General features: G+C 42.3%; 1 protein-coding gene across 5 annotated transcripts in view; it reads right to left on the bottom strand.

The window, feature by feature from the left end:
• LOC115026165 (histone deacetylase 4-like) overlaps positions 1-23,630 on the bottom strand; it is a 36,378-nt gene extending 12,748 nt beyond the window's left edge. For 3 of the 5 annotated variants that reach the window (XM_029458832.1, XM_029458833.1, XM_029458836.1), the window contains exons 1-11: positions 23,353-23,630; positions 16,010-16,231; positions 15,264-15,409; positions 14,449-14,620; positions 11,702-11,822; positions 9,508-9,626; positions 3,059-3,187; positions 2,614-2,720; positions 2,249-2,368; positions 1,418-1,631; positions 15-226 (exon numbers count right to left, since the gene is read on the bottom strand). In XM_029458832.1, coding sequence (XP_029314692.1) covers positions 15-226; positions 1,418-1,631; positions 2,249-2,368; positions 2,614-2,720; positions 3,059-3,187; positions 9,508-9,626; positions 11,702-11,822; positions 14,449-14,620; positions 15,264-15,409; positions 16,010-16,231; positions 23,353-23,356 — 1,566 coding nt within the window. In that variant the 5' untranslated portion in view covers positions 23,357-23,630. The remainder of the gene's footprint in view (positions 1-14; positions 227-1,417; positions 1,632-2,248; positions 2,369-2,613; positions 2,721-3,058; positions 3,188-9,507; positions 9,627-11,701; positions 11,823-14,448; positions 14,621-15,263; positions 15,410-16,009; positions 16,232-23,352) is intronic. The other 2 variants (XM_029458834.1, XM_029458835.1) reach the window with 1 other exon arrangement.
• Positions 23,631-23,916: the final 286 nt, after the last annotated feature.

The following is a 23,916-nucleotide window of genomic DNA, read 5'->3' as shown; positions in this document are numbered from 1 at the left end:
ACACACACACACACCTTGTTGATGATGTGCTGCTGCTGTTGAAACTGTTGTTTGTGTTTCTCCAGGAACTGCTGGTGTTGCTGCTGGACGACCAGCTGCTGCAGAGCTTGGGCCTGTCCACATTGCTGCTGGGGCAGAGGGGCCGACTGGGTTCTTCCAAGGGGACGGTGGCCACGCGCAAGCTTGGAGACAGAAGGCGATTGTAGAGAGAGGCCAGCCAGACCAACTGTGGTAAACACAGAGTGTTCACAGGAGAATATTATTAGCATTTTCTTTTAATAAGTTATTTCTCTAATTTGACCATCATTCATATTACTTTAGAATATATTTCATTTGCCAGCTTAAAGCTATGAGTTAATAAGTGCTTGTCAAATTTGCAGAAACTGTCACTATATCTTGGCAGAAGTGCATGAGACAGATGATCTGTGACAAAAATCATGTTCTTCTGCCTCCTGCCAGTGCTCCTAATGACATTTGCAAGATTCCACTGCACCAAAGGGAAAAAAACAATCAGAGCCGAGGAGGCTCTAACGCAGTGTCAGTCACTGCTCATAAACTCAAACTGTCAAACTCGGCAGCGCTGATCAAATATGAATGAAGTTCCTGTTACTGCATTGCCTCAAACATTTTCAGAAACATATTTTAGTGAACTCTTTTAAACGGCTTTAAAAGCAAAACCAAGCGCCAACCACAGTTATTTTTAATAAAGTTACCAACTGCAGCTTTTAGTGCAGAGATATACAGACTGGAGACATTACAATAAGGCACACAGGGGCATCGCCACATGATGAGCTACAATTGCTATTTGGACGCAATGCAGAGTTATTTTCCAGCTCTGCTTTGGTTACTTCAAATCATATTTGCAACAGAAGATTATACTTGTGTGTTTCGGTACATTTATCTTTTTCACTTCCAAGTAATTCAATAATCGGGCTCCAATGAGATTGACCGCAATTAAAACACACACACACACACACACACACACACACACACACACACACACACACACACACACACACACACACACACACACACACACACACACACACACACACACACACACACACACACACACACACACACACACGAAATGCTACATTGTTGGCACGTGGGACAAAAATGATTCCCAGGTCACCAAAGAAAAAATGTTTTCCTTAAAATAGAAGATGTTGACGAGGCACAGGCGATATTACATTTCTTGTGTTGCACACACTGTTTCAAAAAAGTTTAACAATCATATAAAACAGTGAGCCAATTATACTGTTAGTTACATAGCGTCACATTACCAAGATTAATTTCTGTACATGTATACTCTTGTCCCATAGCCCTGCCGATACAAACATATAGAGAATTGTATAAAAATAAGACACCAGTATCTGATAACTAAGAAGAAATAAATGTTGCAGTGAATACTGACCCATTGGATTGTGGCTCTGCTCCAGCAGTACCATGTGTTGGAGAAGGGGGTTGTGACCAGCCGTGCCCCCTCCGGCCCCCTCCCTGTCAAGAGCTGAGGATGCCAAGTAGGAGGGCAGGTGGGCAGTGGGCAGGAATGGAGGGGTCAGAGAAATGCTCTGCTGTAATGCAGGCAATACCAGACGACTCTCGCCATCTTGATGTCCTGACATCAACTACAGGGAGAGAGAGAAAGATTGAGACACAAAGAGGGAGAAGGAAGGAGGCAGGCAGACACAGAGTGGCAGATGGACAGAGACAAAGAAGGGTCAAGTGAGACAGAACGGGAGTGAGATGGAGAAAGACAAGCAGACATGTAAGGCACCTTCATGCCAGAAATAATTCATACGAGCTGTTTTGCAAACAAAATCTTTTTTGGTTTGATGAGTAATTCTACAAAAGCCCCGAGACGCATGCGAGAGAAAACAATTCTAGTGATAAATTCTGTCGTCTGATTGAAATGGTTTTCTGTGTTTATGACTTAATAAGAAGGTGAAAAAAAGATTTGCCAGGATAAGTTTATTTTTTCATTTGTGAAAACAGGTGGGAATTTCTGTTTGGCAGGTAACATTTTTCTAAGTAATTGTGGTTGTAATACTCATTTTGAATTTATGAGGCTCGAAACATGAATGCATTATAAAACAAACACTTAGAAATATTATCTTTTTTGCAAAAACAATTTGGATCTGACTTATAAAATGGATCAGCAGAAACAAAATGTCACACTTGCCTCTCAGGACTTCGGTAAACGCTGCATTATACGAGTACAATATTGTGCATTGAGTGTACTCACAGTGCTAGCAGGGCCTGTGGCTGGCAGTCCCAGGGTGATGTTGGGCAGAGAAGGGGAGGTGTAGAGAGAGAGCTGGCTAATGGAACATTCCCTTGCAGCCAACCTCTGAAGCAGGGAGGCCTGAACACACACAAACATACAACAATACAGTAAATACACAGAGTTTAGACTCAAAGTAGACACAGTAAAGTACATTGCTTCGCATCTATTTTACACACACAAACATGCACACAAAGCTTAAGCCCTCCATTAAAACAGACAGACATGGCCAATCTTATCCTGGAGTCGTCTGGTCACCTGTCCGCCCCATACACACAAACAGTATAAGACACACACATGCAGACACTGGCAGGGATGTTGGTTACCTCTCCTGGGCAGCTGGAGATGGTGACCCCGTTCTCATTGGGGATGTTACTGGAGCTGTTGTTGGGGGAGCTGGGACCTGAGCCTGGTGCACTGTTGCATGCAGACTCTACAACACGCACAACACAAAAGTTGGATTTTTGTTAACATGCTGGCCTGAGAAGGTGAGCTTTCTGACATTAAATAGGACTCTGTTATTCCTTGTCCTTGTTTTTTACATCCTAAACTTTACTAAAATAATAACATTATTTAAATGTATTTATATGACAAAAATGAGCTATCAAAGATCATGTAACTAGGCAGAACCCAGTCAGTGATGTTTCAAATATGGGGTAGAAAGGGGATATTTAAATCTCTTTTACTTGTCTATGAAAGTACTGAGAGAATCAGATTCTGCACATCTTTATCTTGACTCAACAGATGAAATCCAACAACGAGAGTGCTCACCAGCCACGTCTAGGGAACGCTTCTTGGCAGTAGTGATGGGACTATCTTTCCTTCGGAGCAGAGGGCTGCTGCGGCGCTCTGTCACCTTCTGCTTTAGCCGGGAACGAAGCTTCAAGTTTGGCTCAGAGGCTGACGAGACAAAGAAAGAAAAAGGGACATGATGGAGAATTTCCTCAAAAAAGGTGGAGAAGTTTCAGTCTACAGGAAGACAAGACTTAAAAAATGAATTGAGGCATTCTTTACCTGCGCCAAGGAGGTTATGTTTTTCGGTTTGGTTTGTGTGTCTGTCTCTCAGCAGGATAAAGGAAAAACTACTGGCCCGATTTTCATGAAACTTGGTGGGACAGTGTAGCATGGGCAAAGAAAGAACTCAGTTACATTTTTGAGCAGATCCGAATCACGGGGTGGATACAGCCTTGGAGGTGGTCTGTGGTCTCTAAGTGCCCTTCTAGTTTACATATGAAACCATATTAAAAAAACATGTTGTCAATATTTGTTTGTGTCATCAAGTGTGGCTTTTCCCATTCCATTTAACAAACGTGTGGCAGATAACTACAAGGATAGAGCTAAGCAATGGCAGGGTAAATATTTCATTTCCAACATTCTAAAAACATTATGTGTTACACCCAAAATTAGCCTCATTACAGATTCTCTCTAAAGTGAGCGACACAGGCACTCAGTTTGGTGGTAGATTGCCGGGGCCGCACAAGTTAGAGCTTGTTCAGGGGCATGTAGTGGGGCTAATGAGCGCGTCCCTATAGGCCACACTGTATGTGTTGGCGGACAGATCCGGGAGCTGAGGTAAGCCATCATCATGTGACAGTGTGAGGCGCTGCGACGAGAGGAGAGGCAGCCAACTGGCAGCTTTCTTGACCCCGCACTTAATGACGCTGCCTCCACGCTCTGCCAGTGAACATTGCTTGTTTCCAGACACTTTCAGTTACAAAAGGAATGCCACTGTCCGTCGTCATGTGAGCTTTTGCATGTGTGTGCCTGGTTCTATATTTCTTGTGGCTCTGGCTCCCGATCTGGATTTACTGTGGAGCTGTATTGGCAAGTGCCACATAAGGGCAGGACGGAGAAGAGGCAAGCATTCAGTATATTCTGGGAATCTTGTCAGGTCAGGGATAGGGCCTGACCTTTTCTGGACAATCTTGCTTTACTGTCTCTCTGCCAGACTACCCCAGACACGGGCAGCTTTATTCCCTCCTCCACTGGCTTCCTTCCGTTCAATTAGTTGAAGCTGAACGGTTGACCACCGATTGACCCTATGCTCGTCCCACAACCTCGTATCAAACAGACCCCGTTACGTTCATTAGTCTCAGAGAACGAGCTGGCACTTTTTGGTACAGTCAAGTGGAAACAATTGATTCTTCTTTGTGTACTGTAGGGATGTATTGTTAGAAGACTTATTCAGGGTCATTACAGGCCCTTTGGCCCTTTGGCTTCCTGTAGCCTTGAATGCTAATCAAGGTAGGATGAAGCTACAATAAGTTTTAATGTACCTCAAGCACTCAATACACCTCCTGGTCGGTGTGGGTAAGATGACCCATTGTGAATTCATAATGTCTAAGTACTTTTTCAAATGCACTTTCAATTTTAAGGGGAACTTGTTGCTCAACTTATAAACTCAATTATTTAAAAAAGAGCTTCTTCTAAGTGGAGGGCACTCTTCCAAAGTCTTTGTTAAGAGGGATAGAGTGGGTCAGGGTAAAATGCTTTGCATTAGCTGAGCAGGAGACAGTAGAAGGAAAGACTATGAGAGAAGCAGTCTATTGCACTGGGAATTGTAGTAGTCTGACATGTTGACATTACCACAAGTATCACTTATTACAATACAATACAAAAAAACAATAATTGAAAATATATTTCCTCCATTATTTTCTGATATGTTACAAAAAAAGGTGGTGTTAGTTTAATTGATGCTGGCAGATCTTGTGAATATTGGCATTTTCTGATGAAGTTTGTGGTAAATCGTGAACCCAAGAATTCAACATTACTTGTAAACGCTTTGAACATCCCTAAAAAAACTACGCTAACATTTTGTTTACGAAGAGAAGAGTTAATGAACCGTGGTGCTAAAAAATGTGGCTGAAATTAGATAACACCCTAACTAGGGGCCGCGATGATCGATGATCAAATAAAAAGAAATTCAATATTGATATCATGTAAATATGACACAACAAAACGAGTTGAAGATACTTTTGACTGATAGCATTAATGTTATTTTACTTTCTATAGATATCGTGATATTATTGTTATTGTGAATTATTATGACCACAATAACAACGTAATGAAAATCTGATACCCTTGGTCAGACCCTTGGTGTTGGAATTGCCACCATCGAAAGTGGACACACTTATCTCTTGCTATGTATGTGCTAAATCATAAACAAACATTTGCTATGCTTAAAAGATATCACCCAGGTGTGACAGGAAACATTATTAGCCTCCACTGTGAAGACCTACTGACAGTTGGGCTGCACAGGTGACAGAAACTGTGGTCAATCTGGTGGGTAGCCAGGGGAGGAAAGACAAGGCACAGCAAGCGAATCGAATAGAAGAGGGGGGTGGTCAAGGTTGTGTTTGTGCGAGCTGAGTCAAAGTAATGGACAGATAAAAGGAGGAGTGGAGAGAGATAGGAGGATAAATTGAAGGTTAAGGGAGGTTAGGAGGACAGTGAAGGAGAAAGAGAAGGAGGGTGAAGCAGGGGTGTGTGCTTGCTGGGCACTGGTCGCCACGGGGTGTTCACCTCAGGACGCAGTGACTTTGAATGGTGTTAATGCCGACTGAGCAAAAGCACACCAGTGTGCACACGTGCGAGCACACTCGCTGCAGAGGGCCCAGACTGGTTTTTACTGCTGATGCTGGTGTTTCACTGTAGCCCTTTCTCCCTCCTTCACCTCCATCTATTCCCTTCTTCTTTTTCCCTCCCTCTAAATCCCCTCTTCTCTCTTCCCCCTTCCATAACTCAATAGTTTTTCTACGCAAACATGCACACGAGAAGCAGCCATTGCCGATGGTGTAAGTGCCGCCACGTCACAGCACACTTTACTGTCCTACTTTCCGACGTTGATGGTCCAGAAAACAGCATTTCTAAACAGCATTGTTTTTAATCTTTTCAGACTTCCTGCTACACTAGTGTAACTTTACATCATCTCTTGTCAGGCAACACCAATTTCCACACTCGCCATGCGTGGCCAAATTGGCTTTTGAGGCGAGGAAGTGGAATATTACACAAGACTCCTGAATCCAAGGCACATTGTATATTCTCTTTATATGCTACTGATGCTCAGAATGACCTGATGACAAATGTCTCGTCTCAAAAGAGAAATTGCTGCACTGTGGTTTCTCTAAGCGTTCTTTGCCTCTACGTGTTATCTCCTCTTATGCAAAGCTGCTCAAGACAGGAAATAACTTTCAAGGCTTTTCTCCGATTCATTCTCACACTTTAAAACTGTAAAGTGAAGTCCCTATATCTAGCAATCTGATGGCATATCAATACCAGATTAAACGTCTCTATAAGTGGTGCTTAATACTTCAATGCGGAGTGGGGGAGGAATACACTGGTTCTCTGATACAAAACATATTGATCAGTCGCTCACATTTTGACAGATGGGAGTCCCGAGCTTCATGCTGGGGGAAGCCGCTCTGCTCTTCCAAGTAAGAGGGAGATTTATGGATATCAATAGAGTAGTTTGCTGAAACTCATCAGTGGAGCTTCCCAGAAATACCACGTTGATGATACATTATATAGACGGACAAACTGTAGGTAGACGGATAGATTAGATAGATAACATAGATCGATAGCTAGATAGATACATAGATTTGTTTGTAAATCTCTTTACTGCAAAATGATTGGTTTAGCAGGATTACGGAAAAACGACTAGCCTGATAAATCTTGGCAAAAAGGATGTAGCATGGGTCAAGGAAGAACCCGTTACATTTGGGAGGGAATCTGAGTAACGGGGCAAATACACACATTACATGTTGTGAGAAAGGGTACTTGGCCTTTGCAGAGGCCTGCGCTCTCCAAGTGCCCTTGTAGTTGGTTGTTGTCGTAAAGAGCCAAAAGATTTGAGATGAGATGTATAAAATACCAGACCTTTACCACTGAATTTGGTTAAGTTAAAAACCTGGAGGTGGGTGCAGCCAACAAACAAGTCCAACAATCAGTGTACAAGTTGAAGGCGGGATTGAGTTGTGAAGGAGAACCACAAAGAAGTGATCTCCCATGGCATCAGAGGAGATGGGTCTAATCTTGACTGGCGGGTTTAAAAGTAGGAATGGAAGGGAGACAACCGTCGTAAGAGCCAATATGTTGGACTGTTCTCGAGTGAGACTGCAGATCCACAAGCTCCCTCACTGTGCTCTGGGCTGAGTAGGGAAGCTATGTGTTGGATTATATAAAGAACATGGAAGTGCTGTATTGCATGTGGATATCCTGCAGGGTTTAAATGTTCAGAGTGGAACGAGAATGTGTGTGTGGTGTGTGTGTGTGTGAGGGACAAAGGGGGTCAACATGACAATTCTATGTCTGTCATGAAGGCCTAACAGACTTCCTGCCACAGCATTCAAAGTGGCCCTCTGTGTTCTTCATTATCACAGAGCCTCTCAGACTCGGACAATTGAACCCCTGTTGTGAAATACTGTATGTACCCGGCCGGGCTTCTGAACGTACATTTAGAATTTACACGCATACATTACAAAAATGGGTCACTGCAGGCAAAAAACGTCATGCGTGACAGCTCCTGTCGTCAGAGCGCCTCACAACTGTGGTGACCACTATCACTCACTTCCTCTTGAACACAGTTCATCTCTGTGTGCCCATCTGATCTGATCTACGGTCTGCCTGCTCACTGTTGACACAACACTTTCTCAACAGCCGGGTGCTCTGCGTGCACATGTCAGTGTTCCCTCTCCTCACAACTGACACAAAGACAAAGAACACTGCCTTCAAATCTCAATCCGTTTACCGCTCATTCTGTCATTTTTCAAAACCTAATCAGTCAAATGAAATAAAAAGGGGCATAGTTTTTGTTTTTCTGTTTGGAACCAGAGCAAAAAAACCACGGATTAATCTCAAAATCTATTTCTCCTGAAATGTCCGTGACATATGTACAGTGATATGCTGCGCTATAGGGCCTAATACTTTGTATCAGTATGAACTTTGAAAACTGTAAATTGTGAATATTTCTCAGAACCACTGGCACCCCAAGACATTCATTCCTGATTTATATTTGAGTCTCCCTGAAAGTTGAAACTTGCCATCTGAGGTTGTGTGCCAGGATAAATCCTTCGTGCCTTCAGCTCACGGCAGGTGGGCAGCAGTGCAGAGTACATAGAGCTGGGCCTCCAGCTGTGAAAGCAGGCAGCGATACTGCCAAGGCAGCTGCTGACACTAAGTGAACAATCACAGCTTGGCCATACTTGACTTGGACAGAAGGACGGAAAAATAACAGTGATGCATCCAAAAAGCAGGAAGTGGTCAGTTATTATGTGCTTCCTCGGACACTTCACAAGAGTAGTCAAGGGCTGTTTTGTTAAACAGTTTGACGTCTGTGAAGGATGTGCCTGAATGTGTCAATATCTAAAACAGGAGAATAACCATCTGGCTTTTAAAAGATATACACCTGATGAAGGAGCAAAAAGGTTCAATAGAAGTAAGAGTCTTTATTAACAGGCTCTAATCCTCGAATAGTTCCACATTCATTTACTGTAAGACCTTGAAAGCAGGAAATAATGAAGTTAAGATCATTTAGGACTATTGCTTGGCTGCAACCAGTAAATTACTTGAGTCCGCTTCTTGCCTGACAGCTGGTCCTGGCAAAGAAATAGTCCGGCACACAACCCCTCGTAAAATTGTCGGATTGTCATTTCTACACTTTGGTTTTTGCCGTGATTAGAAAAACAAGATATAAAGTGTGTAGTGGCTTTAGAGGTGCTAGCAGGTGTTTGTTTGTTTCCTTTGGACAGAGCAAGGCTAAATGTTTTCTCCTGGTTAGTGTCTTTATGCTAAGCAGCTTTATATTTATCACACAGACATGAGAGTAAATCTTTCATCTAACGCTCAGAAAGAAAGCAAATAAGCATATTTCCCAAAATGTTGAACTATTACAATTTATTTTACTGGTTTTTAAAGTTCCAATTTAAAGTTAGACTCTCCATCCACCCTCATTTACATTAGAATGGTTCAAAAGATTTCATTGAATAATTTCTTATATCTTTTTTACACTGTTTTAGAAGCTCCTTTTAATCCTCCAGTAGCAGACTTCTGGTTCATGTGCCTGACTTTGAAACCCAGTAAGCCATTTCAATTGCTAATGCAGGGGGAAGGAAGATTAGTGCACCCTTCTAGACATGCAGTGGGTGGCTAGTTTTAAGAGGTGGAGGAATATGGATGTCAAAAAGTAACAATACCTCAGAAAAAACCTTGGCACCATTCTGTACCTGTTTTGCGGAGCGGGAAGTCGTCTTTTGAGTCATATGTGCCGAGCATTGGGTGGGTGTACGCTGACAATGCTGTTTGAGGAGGAGAGCTCTGGTCCAAAGAGCTGTGCTGGGTTTTTCTACAAAAAAGAAACAAAATAATAAATAAGTATATATGTATGCTTGCCAAGCTCGGCGTACCTTACCTGACTTTCCATAGAAACACAAAAGGTGTTCCGTCTCCCTCCGCAAGGTCACACAAAGAGACGCAGCAGAGTGGACAACAATGTGGGTGGAATGGAGAAAGAGACAAAAAGTAGAAAGAGTGGAAGAGGCCTAGATTCCTTCTGAGAGACAGGTGAACAATGCACAGAGGAAATAAGGAGAGATGAGGTTTAAAGAGGGATGTCCATGTATGGAAGAACTGAGGAGAAAGCAAACAGGTAGAACAAACAGGTAGGAGACTAAAGAAATGGGAGAACTGGTGACAGTGATTGAAAACCATTTTCCTCACTGATGGCACACTCTTTGAATTGTTCTATCATCTCCTGCCTTGGCAGAAATATTTGACTGCTTAAAGCCTCTTCAAATATTTAAAGCGCATGAGAGGTGCCATTGTCTTTTCTCTCAGCCCACTTCAAACACACGCACACACCTCAAAGAGAGCCAGCTGTCAATCACTGACTACAAACATGGACAGAAAAAAAAGCCTCTTTCTTTCAACGTCTTTAACGTTTCCCTCTGTAGTTTCTCAGAGATGCTAATGTTGATAGCTTCTTACGCACATAGGGACGCCCACACAACAGAGGTGCACACCACAAGGTTTGCCATGTCATGAAGATGAGGGACTTTTATGTCTACGTTTATGTTTGATATTTTCTCAATGTGACATTTCTTTTTTAGCTTAAATAAGAACAAGCAACTAACAAAGGTTAGTAGGCAAGAGGAAAGAAAGAACAGGAACTTGTCCATCATTTGTATCTATCAGTCGCCCCGTGTTACCTTGAAGAAACTCAGTCTTTCTAGCATTCCTCCACGGTGACGAAATATAGATAACACATATATATTATATATATATTATATATTTATATATATATATATATATATATACAATATATATATATAGACAGAGAGAGAGAGAGAGAGAGAGAGAAGAGACGAGAGAGAGAGAGAGAGAAGAGAAGAGAGAAGAGAAAGAGAAGAGAGAGAGAGAAAGAGAGACAGTAGATGACAGAGAGACAGAGACAGAGAGAGATAGACAGAGATGACAGAGACAGAGAGACAGAGAGAGAGAGACAGAGAGAGAGAGAGAGAGAGAGAGAGGGAGAGAGAGAGAGGGAGAGAGAGAGAGAGAGGAGAGAGAGAGAGAGAGAGAGAGGAGAGAGGGAGAGACAGAGAGAGAGAGAGGGGAGAGAGGGAGAGAGGAGAGAGAGAGAGGAGAGAGAGAGAGAGGGAGGGAGAGAGAGAGAGAGAGAGAGAGAGTAGAGACAGAGACAGAGAGAGAGAAAGACAGAGACAGAGAGAGACGACAGAGAGAGACAGAGAGAGAGAGAGAGAGAGAGAGAGAGAGAGAGAGGAAGACAGAGAGAGAGAGAGAGAGAGAGAGAGAGAGAGAGATGAAGAGACTATAGAGATATATATATATACATATAACTATATTATAAATACATATATATATATACATATACATATATATAAATACAATATACATGATACAATATATATAAATACCATATACATATACATATATATATACATACATATAAATATACATACGATATATATAACATACATATAATATATATATATATATACATACATTAACATATATATATATATATATATATATATAATATACATATACATATATATGTATATATATACCCGTAAACAGTTTCACGCATGCGCAGGCAATTCAATTCATTGTCTTTCATTTTTTGGATTCTTCGTTCACCGTGGAAGCATGCAAGAAACACAACGTTTTCTTCAGGTATTCAAAGTAGCACAGGCTGAATACTTGATATATAAATGGTCATTTTGGGTGTAGAAGTACTTTATAGATATGAACTAACTTTACAATGCACATGAGTTGCTGTTCAGGCAAATGACAGAAATAAACTTGAAGTTTGACATAATATCGCATACATTCTTCATCCACAACCAGTCACAATCCCAAGAAATGAGTGGTTCTGTAGTGGTGGGCTGTGACACTCACCCATACCAAAAGCGTGGGTCACTGGGCAGACAGTGGTTTAGGTTTCGCTGAGCCAGGGCTTTCTTCTTGTTCAGGACAAACTCCTGAAGCCGCATCTTAACCTCTGTACTGGCGACTGCACCTGATAGAGAGATACACAGAGACATGGGGAGCTCAGTAACCAAAAGGTATGTACACTTCTTATTCATCACCTCATACAAAAAACATTTTCCATATTGCATTTCTGGAGACGTTTGTGCTTCAGCGCCTCTACTGTACTCTGCCTCCGTGTCCAATCTGTGACACTAACGTAAAGATTATAACAACATCCATACTTGGACAGATAATGGGGTTTGCAGCTACATGCAGAGCGCACAGCCTTCACTGAAAGTCCACAGAGTCGACAGCAGTGCTCTGTGACTCGCCTTGAAGACGCAAGTTTCATTGCGCTCGCGGTCTCTCCTCAATTACCACCCTCGTTTCACAGCTCCGAACAAATTGTCCAGGGAGGTGAGAGGGGAAAGAGAGACTGAGAGAAACAAGTGAGGAAAGGAGTGATGAGAGCAATAAAGGGGGCGAAACTCTGCATTCTGTTTTGAGAATACAGGGAAAAGAGTTGAGGTGTGTTTTTCTGTGAGTGTGACAGTGGGAGTGATAACAGGTAAATACCATATGTGAACGTGACAACAGCTAATATACGCTCTATAAATCATACTGCAGCTGGAAGTGCTGACATCCCACTATGTCCTCTTTGCCACTGAAGGAAATTGGCTTTTATGAGACTGCCTTCTATGCAATTTATTGCAGTACTTAACAAAGCTTCCTCTGTTTACAGCCCAATGCTTTTTCCATGGACGTCAAACTGTGGGCTCACTTTGCCCAGCAGAGAATGGTTGAGGAAAAGGACTTCACTGGCATAAGATCATGCTTCCAAAGGTGGTGGGTCCATCATTAGTATATTCAAACGGATTAGTGTTGAAATGTTTGTTGAAAAGAAACACATGGAACCCTTCCAACAAAGCCACATTCGAGCGTTTTACAGCCAATAAAACACAATAAGTCTTTATCGACTGATTAACTTTACTACATTCATTTACTAATATCTGCATGGATGTAAACATTGAATTAAGAGTAGTTTAAGCAAGTCATTAGCTCCCCAGTAGCAGAGCATTCCCAAACCTGTCCTACAACATTTATAAGATGTGTGGTTCATGGTAATATGTGGACACCAGCATGGAAAGGAAAATACCCTTAAGTCCCATTTATTATTTGGATGTAACCACTAAGTAACATATTTAGTAAGGCAAGTTTATTTAAATAACACCTTTGAACAACAAGGCAATTCAAAGTGCTTAACATAACGACTCAAGTCTTTCTATAAATGCGGTTTCTAAACAGTAGCAATGGGCTTAACACAGCTCAAAGAACAGTTAATAAATATACAATTACAATTGTGTGAAAGCTCATTATTCGAGTCTTAATACCAGGACAGCTTTATTTGTCAGAGCAGATGAGAGCACTTTGCAGCAGGTTAAACAAGACTCCTGACAGCAAAGGTAGAAGGAGTGCTCTCAAATAAATATAAATAAAGATAAATATCAAAGAATGACTTTGGTTTCATAGCCACTAGTTCATCGCTCATGATGACCTTCACACAGCCAAGGAATAGCTGAGGAATGCAGAAACGTCATTTGCTGTAGTTGGGCATACACAGTTTTCCAATGAGGGAGTATTCCCAACATCTCTGGCACTCTTTTGATTTCATGGCTGTATGAAGGGGTTCAGATGATCCGGCTGAACTGGTGTCTTGTTTACAAGCAGTCTGATGGTCTGGCAGCTCGTGCAGTAGTGTACTAGACTTTGTTGTAGACATGTCATTGTGTTCCCAGATCTCAGCGAGTAGTCTAGTGAATACAATGTAATCATAAAACATTCAATGGATGCTGCAGGAATGACTCCTAAAACCCAGAAATAAGTTTGCATGTTTTGCACTTCCAGCGCCCTCGTCTCCAAGGCGATGGGTTTTTGGTTAGAAGCCTGAAATGAGGCCTGTGGTTAACGTAAGCATGAGAGATCTTAACAGAGAGATTGGCTTTCTGTCGAGGGAAACCTCCTAACTTCCAGGTTGTCTTATAATAATACGTCATCACTGAAGTACTCTACGATGGGCAAGGCCAGGCAAATAGGTTGAAATGAACAAAATGATCATTTAAACAGAAACAAAAATAAATGGATGGGACAGTGAATTGCCTGGTGTGACTGTATTGCTGTCATTTTTCTTCTGAAACAAAACGACTACTAGGATAAAGAGAACAAATGAGAAAGACGAGGGCATGTGTGCCACTTGAACGTCTTGGACCTGTTGTTCTTCTGGTCCCTGAGTAAATGTGTGAGGTCAGGCTGTTCTGACTGCTGGGCAGTGAGGACAGGTGCTGTGACAGAGAGGCCAAGTCTCTCTGACACCTGCTGTGATAATATGACACAGTGCTGCAGCACAGTTACAGCAGATGTTGGCAGCATTCAGGAGATGGAAAGTGAATATATGATAGGTCAAACAAGACAGCTTTATTTCAAGCTTGTGCATGACACTATTGAACTCCAGCAATATCAACCCACTGACGCTCATAACTGGTAGGTCACTTTAAAATCCCATTCTGTAAAACTAACGCACATTTGGCAACTTTATTACCATCATAGTACACATTTCAGATGCCTTGTATAATTACATCAAGGCATTTTTAATATCCCCTTTACTAGCAGTTACTTACTCTCCTGTCCCCTCTCCTTGTTTTTGAGCTGTAGGAGTTTGTGTTCCCGCTGCTTCTTCTCAATCTCCTGCTCGTGACGCTGCTGCTCCATCTTCCTCTGGTGCTCCAACAGCTCCTGTTGGTGCTTGAGGGCCAGTAAATCCTGTTGGTGCTGGTGGAGAGAGACACAAGACTATAGAAGGAAGAAAAGTACAAGGAGACAGAGCAGATGGGTAAAGGACATTGGATAAGCAAAAAATACAAGACATTGGACGTCATGCAGGAAGCCATGTAGAAACTAATTTCCTCTTATTTTTGTTTGATTCGTCATCATCAAATCTTATTTTTTCCTCTTAACAGAAAATGTATATAGAAATGAATTCATTAAATCTGAGAGAATGTTGCTGCATGATGCCCAATGTGTTGACCTGGTGTAGCCACAGCCTACTGTAATGAATCCATGATTTGAAAGCTAGCTACTGTGAAGGACAAGACATCACCAAGCCAAGTCTAATGTGCTGAATGCTAACCGGGAGACTGGAGAATACACATCAGACGTATTTTCATACCTGATTGATCCTCATTGGCTGACTTTGTGGTTGTCGCAACACCAAGGGAAGCTTTTTTAAAAAGTGAGTGGCATACAAAATTCACACACAAGGGGCCAAGGTTCCCATGGGGAGGACTAAGCAGCAAAATACTTCCACCGGATCAGGTAACACTTACATCACTTAAGTGTACACATGCTTCCTTCAGTCCTTCAAGAAGTACATTTCTGCTGAGTACAGTCCGACAGTAGCTGTATCCAAGGAAGGACTCCCTCCTCATCCACTCACCTTGATATGTTCCTGCAGCTGGACTTCATGTTGTCGCGACAGCTGTTCATGCTGCCTCTGGAACTCAGCGATCAGAAGCTGCCTCTGGAGCTGCTGCTTGTGTTTGAGAGTCACCAGCTCCTGCTGCAGCTGCTGCTCCTGGTGGTCTGTTGACGATTTTTCAAAAACATTAGAGCGGAAGTTGTCGTCTTCACCAGCTTCAGTGTTCATAGTTCAGGAGGATTTTTACAGAGAGCCGAATTATCCACAGAGGTCTCCTCCTCTCCAAATCAAACGGAGCCAGTGACTAAAACCAGTAAAACACTGAATGCAGCAGTACATAAGTGTTTCTCCAACGTTGCTCGGCTGTCACACCATGTATGCTCAGCTCTTTTATCTGATAACGTAAGATCCAGACGACCTATGACTAGAATATATAGTTAGAAATGACCAAGATCTAACAAGCGTATGGTAAAAATGTGGCGTGAAACTGGATAAAAAGTCAACCACAACACTGACGCAGGCTCAAAGGAGATACGTCGCCATTACAGGCAACCAAATAAAAGGGACCGTTACCTGGAATAAAATGACAGATTTCTCCAGGTTTGAAACATTTGGGAAAATGTAAGTTCACAACTGGACAACATATATAACATAGGTGTAGCAGTTTTTAGAAATCTTAATGCGGAATTGTACATTTTATACCTATAAAGAGCCGGACAACTTTTGACCACTAGACATGACAACCAGAGATCGTGCCCACTTACTAATGACTGGCCCGCGGCCTGGCTCCGAGGACACCGGACAGGCTGTGGAGACGGGCGGTGTAGGGTGGGGCTGGGGAACCAGGCTGAAGGGGGGCTGCTGGTGGTGGAGGTGGAGGTGGTGATGGTGGAGGTGAGGATGGTCCACTACGCGCAGATCCATGGGAAGGATGGCTGTGGTGGTGGGGGGCACCTGCATGGGCAGTGCTGCCGTGCTCACGTCCACTGGAGGAGAAGAGAGAGAAGAGGTAAGAGTGGAGCAAACAAGCACATAAAGATGGAGTTTGTTTAGAACATGCAGCAAATAAGTCTGCACAACGATGCCGTGAAGATTTGGACCACATCAAGCAGATTTGTCTCGGAGGGTGGCCGGAACATGGAATTCATACTACAGTGTTGAGTTGTCTCATATGGGAGTTATTAAAGAAAACTCATGTCATTTTCTTCTCAGAATATCTATTTATAGTAAAATTATATAATTAAATCAAAAGGTCCAAAAATGTTTATTATCCTTTGATAGCGGCCAAAATACCCTGTCCTCTCCCTGATCCGAATAAGACACATGAACATGTGTTCCATCAGCTGTCACTGCAGCCTTGACTGTTGCATTACACTTCATACTGTTTGTTGGCAAACTAGGGACTTAAGCCTGTTTTAGAGTTGTACACATTGGGTAAGAGCATTAGCAAAAAACACTAAAAACATAAACTGTGTCATCCGAGTGACAGTCAGTGCTGTGGGACCAAAGTGTAATGTGTTAAATTACACGCTTACATACAAACAGCATCTCAGAGAAATCCTGTACACACACTTCTCTTCCTGTGCACATTTGACAGAATAGCGCACACACACGGGTAAAATGATGAAACATGGCAGCAGAGAGCAAAAACAATCCCCCCTGCAACATGAGTTTTGCAGCGGGGATTTGCTGACACGCATAGACTTTACTGTGTGTATTCGTGTTCGTGCGTTTCCACTTGGACTGTGTATGTGTGAGCGGTCACAGCTTTTTGCTTACTTTAAGTGCAATGCTGACAGTGTGCTGTATGTTTGTGCTACGCGTGTATGTTTCACAGAGAAAGAAAAGTTGTGTGTGATGTTGAAGAAGATGGATTCCCAGTGCCATCACATATCTGAGAGGACAACAATATGTCCAAAATCCAACACACTCTGCATCTGTCACACTCTACACTGCACAAAGACACACACATAACATCCTAAAACTAAAAGGTCACAGGTATGAGCCCTTCAACTGTCATGTCAAAACGTTAGATCACTGAAGCACACGAAACAACTAAAAATATTAATTTACATCCCAGATGTTATATTAAATCTTCAACATTTATTCTGCTTTATCTGAATAATCCAGCAAAGTAGTACAGTCCTGTATTACTGTTGAAACATGGATGCTAAGAGCCAACACAGGAGAGGCAATATCCCTGCATCAACATGGCTGACATGCAAAAACTAAAGTATTAGTGCAATCAGATTATTTCTCCAAAACAAGCAAACAACACAGCGGCTTACACACAAACAGTAGTACAACCCGACAACACAACATTAGAGAAACATTCAACTTTAAAGCCTTGATATGTAACAGGAATATTGCATGTTTGGAGTCAACTTTATTTATTTTAAATTCTCGTTGCCGACTTAATCTTTCCGTCTCAAACTGCCAGTGCTATTGATTCAATGGTTTGCAGCATGAGTCTTATATGTGTAGGTGTTGGAAAGTGTATTATAGGCATTATTAAGATAAACCAGCTAAAAGAAAGGTAAACAAGATCTGTAGTTTTAGTTGCTGTGTTACAAAAAAAAGACAAGTCAGAAAAGCCTTAATGTTCCACATGACAACATCTTCAAAAACATGCAACCAAATTAATTCTAAATGTGTGCTTAATATGTGAACTCAAGACCAAAACCTCCTGTCAGTCTTTTCTGATCGATATCCGCTCCGTAGAGAACCATCTCGCACCGTGCCAAGCCCCTCAGCCAGTTATCAATACCCTAAATCCAGTGGAGAGCATCTCTGACCTATCATGGCTGTCCTGGCATCCCCAGTGACCAATGAGGTGGCGATGGAGTTGCAGTTACTTGCTGAGATAGCCAATGACATCTTTGGTACCGGGCAGGTTTTGAGAGTGCGGGAGGAAACTCAACACCACCCAAAGGGAAGGCAGCAGGGAGGGAAGAAAGGGTGTGGCCGGGGCCAGACATGCTGGTGCTTCACTGGTGCGTGTGTGCGTGTGTGTGCGTGTGTGTGCATGTGTGTGCGTGTGTAATTGTGTCAATATACTTGTGAAGACTTGTTTGAAAGCTGGACATTAGAAGAAACTACTTTTTGTTTGAAAAGATGAAAAAGCCAGGCTTCAGCCAGGGGAGAGGGTTTGATCAGCTATTACATTAATTAGTCCAGCTTCTTAAATGTGATTATTTTCTGGTTTATTTACTCTTTCATGACAGTAAACTGAATATCTTTGCATTGTGGACAAAACAAGACACTTGAGGAGATCTTTGGAAAACACAATCGGCCAAACTAATTCAGTAAATCGAGAGATTAATGGACAATAATAATATAATGCACATAATCGAGTTGCAGCTACCTACCATACACTGAATGCTGTTGATGTTAATATGTCAGCTGTTTTTATCACCATTTATTGAGCATGGTTTATCTTTTTCAAGGGTATAGGTCAGGCATGTGTTGATGATGAAGCTTTGTGTACATGTGCGAGTTAAAATGATTCCTGAACCTCTGATTCAAAAACGTTTTTGTTTGTCACTTCCACATAAACAAACAAACAGAACGAGAGAGGCACAATGTTTACAATGTTTACAATGTTTACAATCCACATTCTGGCTCTGAGGAGTATGTTCTAATCATCCATGTTATCCAAACGAAGCCTTTCCCTGTGAACCCTGGTAATCAGCACACTACCTCTCCTGTCCTATACAACACATACATTAATAATAATAATAATAATAATAATAATAATAATAATAATTAGATTTTTATAGCGCTTTTCTACTGTTTATTTTCCTATACAAACATTTGCCGGCGAGCTTCGGACGGGAAGACCTGTCATCCCAATTTCTTCTGAATAGGGCGGGCCCTAGAGTTAGACTCACACTCGCTCTCGACCCAACGCTATTTATGTACGCTCCCCAAGTGTCTTATTTAGTAAGCATGCCACAGGCTTCACAAAGGCTGTTTGTTTTCACAGACAAATGGGGCTCCTAACCCCAAAAATGTAAAATGACATGATCTGCTTCTTTTCTTTACATTCAACAACAAAATCCAAACAGTCCCTCAACTGCACATCTAGTAATCCATGACATCGAATTCACGAAGCTAGCGAAAAGAAAGTTATCAAACATTCATGCAGACAAACAGGTTGGAGTGAGCGCCTCTGTTCAAAGCTTTCTCCTACAAAATGATGTTCTCATACAACTAAAGTGCATTCTCAATTACCTTTTGAGGGAAAGGTATTTTCGGTTGCATGTTGTTTGCAAACCAAACGGCAAACAAAATAAACTACTTGCTTTTATTAAGGCAACGAGATGATTTGTTATGTTTAGAAAAAAAGATCCGGTTTTGGCTTAAATGAAGTATGTTTGTTATGTTATTTAAGTCACGGAGTAAAGATAAATAGGTCAAAGCTGACTGTTGGCTTCACATGCAACACAAACTCCGGTGTCCTGACCCATCCATCCACCCCGATCTCCTCCCTATGCAGACTTTCGAGGACTTTGATAAAACATGTTTGTGATAAATCAAGACAAACGTAATCCAGGGGAAAAATAAGTATCCTTCATAACGTAATCGACCATGGAGTTTCCTTGTATGGGAACTCATTTTTAGGAGACCAGGCTGCTTTGTGTCCCTGATAGGAGGCCTTAACCTCGTGCCAAAATGGTGACCAAAACTACTGTATGTCACCTGATGTGAATGAACAACCTAAGCTGCACCACTATACTCACCAGATGCAAGCCGTCTTGACTGGACTTGAATTTTTTGAATAAGCACAACAAGCCCAACAAAGTGCACCTGCGCATTACAAAAATGGAACTGCGTCTACACAAACGTGTGTGTCTTTTTGTAAACTTTTGTATAGTGTCACATTGTATGTCCTATTGTATTGTACGTGTTACTCTGTTCACATGGCTGGCCACTTAATGGTCAACTGCAAGACTGAAAAACAAAGTACAGCCACTTACCCTGAAGCTGAGGGGCTACAAGTGCAGGTGGCACAGAGAGATGGAGTTGGAGAGAAAGAGGGACGTGGTGTAATCACTCCACAAGCTACGCAGAAGCTAACCACACTGGCTGACACATTAACATTGTACTGAGAGCCAGAGCCGTCTGCTGGTTGTGATGTGACACAGGAGGAATTGATGAACTTTTGATAATATTGATGTATTTACGTGTCAACCCTGTGGGCACCTTTCACACATGTTTTATTCTAAGTCATTTCAGTGCCCAGAGTAAAAGTCTGTTAAATGTATAGTTTCATCTTTTTTGGTTAAACTTGCACAACATTATGTGATAAAGGTTGATAACAATTATTACTGTGTAGAGTTGTTTCAGACTCGTGGAGAATTGTGGAGACTCTTCAAAAATCTAAATCTATCAAAACCTCCTGTAGTGATTTGTTATGTTATTGTTTGCAAACTGTACAAGGATGAAACTGTGTTTTTCCAAATAACGGTTGAGTTACACAATTCTGCTCTGGATCATTTAAAGGCCGTTTCTGTCAAAAGGTTTGATAGCACTTAGGAAACACATCTGGGTCACGTCTGACTGACATGGCAATACGGGATCACAGTACTGTTGCAGTGTGACAGAAACAACAGCAGCTCTCTGAATAACGCATCGTCAGCGGCGTGTTTACAGCAAACAAAGCTTTGTGAATGGCAGCAGACAGGGCGACATACAGAACCCAGCAGGGATGCAGGCACCTGCGACGTAATCGGCCCAGCTTACAAGGATGGCACTGTGTGAATGCGGCATGAGGTTAATGGTGCCGAGCCAACGGGAGGAGAAGCGGACGCACACGCTGACTCACCCTGACAGCACTGGACATGAAAATGCAAACATTCCAGCTGCAGGCATGGCCGAACAGGTCTCAATTAGGGAGCGGAGCATGCAGGACTTAATAGCAGGTCATGATAAAATACCCGGGATAACTGTGAATATCCTCACACGAGTGAACTGAAGAAAGCTGTATACCTCGCTGTCATGGTAGAGAAGTGGAAAATAAAAACTACAGGACTCACACAATGTTACCATTTTACCTTATGATTTATGATTGTATGCCTCTTCAGTGATGCAATACAAATAGTTGTTTCTTAACAAAGTGTAAAGTGATGCTCGTATGTTTTAGTGCCATTTGAAGAGTTTTAAGAGTTTTAGTGCCTAATCTTTGCCAAGAAACTCTAATAAATACAGTTGTTTGAAGGAGATGTTTTCACAGGAATATAAAGTAGATTAGTGGGGGAATTATGACCTGTTTAACTTCCTACCAAAAACTAGTATACAAACCGTAATAAAGGAGTGTATGTTGGAGTACATGGGATTTATTGGTTTGTTTTAGTTTTTTGCCGTGGAATTTTACATCGACTCCTAAACCTCTGGTATGGTGACCTCCCGAGCTGATACTATCAAGAGAGCCTGTCATCTGTCAGCAAAGTGTGCAATAGGTTCTAAATGTGTAGCAGTGAAAGGAACATTAAAGATGAGTGGCAGAAGTAAGATCAACTCTGATGATTTCAAGACGGGGAAATGGTGTTTACTTTGTGAAACCCCATGGAGTTGTGAGGTTTCCCCACCGCAGGCATTATGATGCCCCTCCTCTCACCCCCCTCTCCCGCGATCAGGCTAAGATCATGGATCACACAGAGGGAGTTATTTATAGACCAGGATTCCCGAAGGAGCTGCTCTCCCCACCGGGCATCTATGCACTCAGACAAAACCCCATGCATGTTTAGTGGCAGGTTATGAGGAACTGAGTGCACACCCTCATTTAAAATTCAAAAGCAGGCAACACAGTGTGTGTGATAAAAACAAAGCTATGCACGAAAATACATACAGCAGTGTAACGCTTGCCGATTAAGAATGAATGGTAAATCGCTGACATAGTGTTATCCTGCAGAAGAGGCAGGCAAACACCATGGCGACTGGTAGGGTTATGGCCAGCGGTTGGTTGGACAGGGGAGGAGGGGTGGGGCTAGAGATGGAGGAATGACCAACGATGGTAAAGGCAACTAATTAAACACATGGTCTGCATGTGCATTCATCTCCAATGGTTTACTGTCAAGTCTGGGATGGGTGTGTGCACTTGTTAAAATATGTCATCACATGTCCCTGGAGTGGGGTAGTGGGTTGTACTTTTTGTCACCACCTCTTTGTTTTCTTCATCTCTCTTTTCTCTTCCTCTGAGGACAGCTAGTCAGTGTCCATGAACGGACTGCACTGGGTTAAAGCAATGGAAAGCAACTACTCAAGTCATTTAAAGAGATAAACAACACCAGTAAGCTGACATTACTAGCCTATCTGCTAGCTCTAACACTGCTCTGTGATTTTAACACACATACAGTAAACACATTAAAGACAGCGAGACGTGGAGCCACATGGCCACACTGCATGCACTCTGGCCACCAACCAAACTACAAACAAAACTCTTATTACTCTTATCTAAACTCTAAATGTAATCTAACACAGAAATGAAGAAAACTACATTTTTGATCAGGATACAGCAGTTTTACGTGCTTTTTTTGGAAGAACGGAACACTTCAATTCAGTTATTTGCATTTCTTCAAGAGCTGAGCAATCAACAGTGAAAAACACAACAAAATCCTTTGTTGTGTTTAAAAACTTTCATGCACCTTCCCGCTCACACGCGGAGGCATAAACAGGAACACATGGATGTACACAAAAGGCTGTGGGGAGGAACAGACGCAGCCATCTGCTCCATTCAGTTAAAGGCAGCACTGAGTGGTGCTGAGCAAGAGTCTCCATACATCACTACCATTCAATAAACACTGCCACTACTCAAAGCTACACGCCCACACAGCCAATGAACACACGGACATACACTCTCTCCTCAAGTGAGCACAAATACCCTGTGACATATCTATAGGCTAAATGAGTTTACATAAACACAAGCCTAGGGATACACACCATCTAAACATAATACAACAGTGAGAAATGTACAATTAATTGGCACTATATAAACTCATCGTTTACACACCAAAAACACACACAATTAGTTACAAACCACATAAAACTAAATTGTCAACACCCACACTATCCAAACAAATCCATGCACAACACCAAGAGCTCTTACCCATCAGTTGTGCCGTGCTGTCCGGTTGTTGAGCGTTTGTGTGTGTGTGTGTGTGTGTGTGTAGTGTACAGTATTCTAAGAGAGAGAAAGAGAGAGAGCAAGAGAGAGAGAGAGAGAGAGAGAAAAGTGTGTGTTTGTAGCCAAAAGTGTGACTCTGAACAGAGCTGTAAAGTCCACTGTAGCGCGAAAATACAGCGGACCAACCTGGTTTTTTCTCAGTGAGAACAGATTTCTCTCCCTCTCCTGTCTTTCACACTCTCCGTCTCTCACTCCACCGCTTCTCTGTGTTTCTCTCCCTGGCGTTTTTTGCTCTGCCCTCCGGCTGCCACTCTCCCTCCCTCTGTTCCTCTGGTCCCCTCCCACTCTCTCTCTCTCTCTCTCTCTCTCTCTCTCTCACTCTCGCTCTCTCTTGCTCTCTCTCTCTCGCTCTCTGTGACATCAGAGGGCAGTCTCAGGCATGTTGAGCATTTTATGAGTCTCTCTCTCTCTCCCTCTCTCTGCCTAACTCTCGGAGAAGCAAAGGACGTCAGATTGTGATCACATCCTCATTTGACTAGACAAACT

Source organism: Cottoperca gobio, chromosome 21 (assembly GCF_900634415.1).
Source record: "Cottoperca gobio chromosome 21, fCotGob3.1, whole genome shotgun sequence".
Taxonomy (NCBI): domain Eukaryota; kingdom Metazoa; phylum Chordata; class Actinopteri; order Perciformes; family Bovichtidae; genus Cottoperca; species Cottoperca gobio.
Note: the sequence above shows the minus strand (reverse complement) of the source record. Positions and strands in the feature narration are given on the sequence as shown.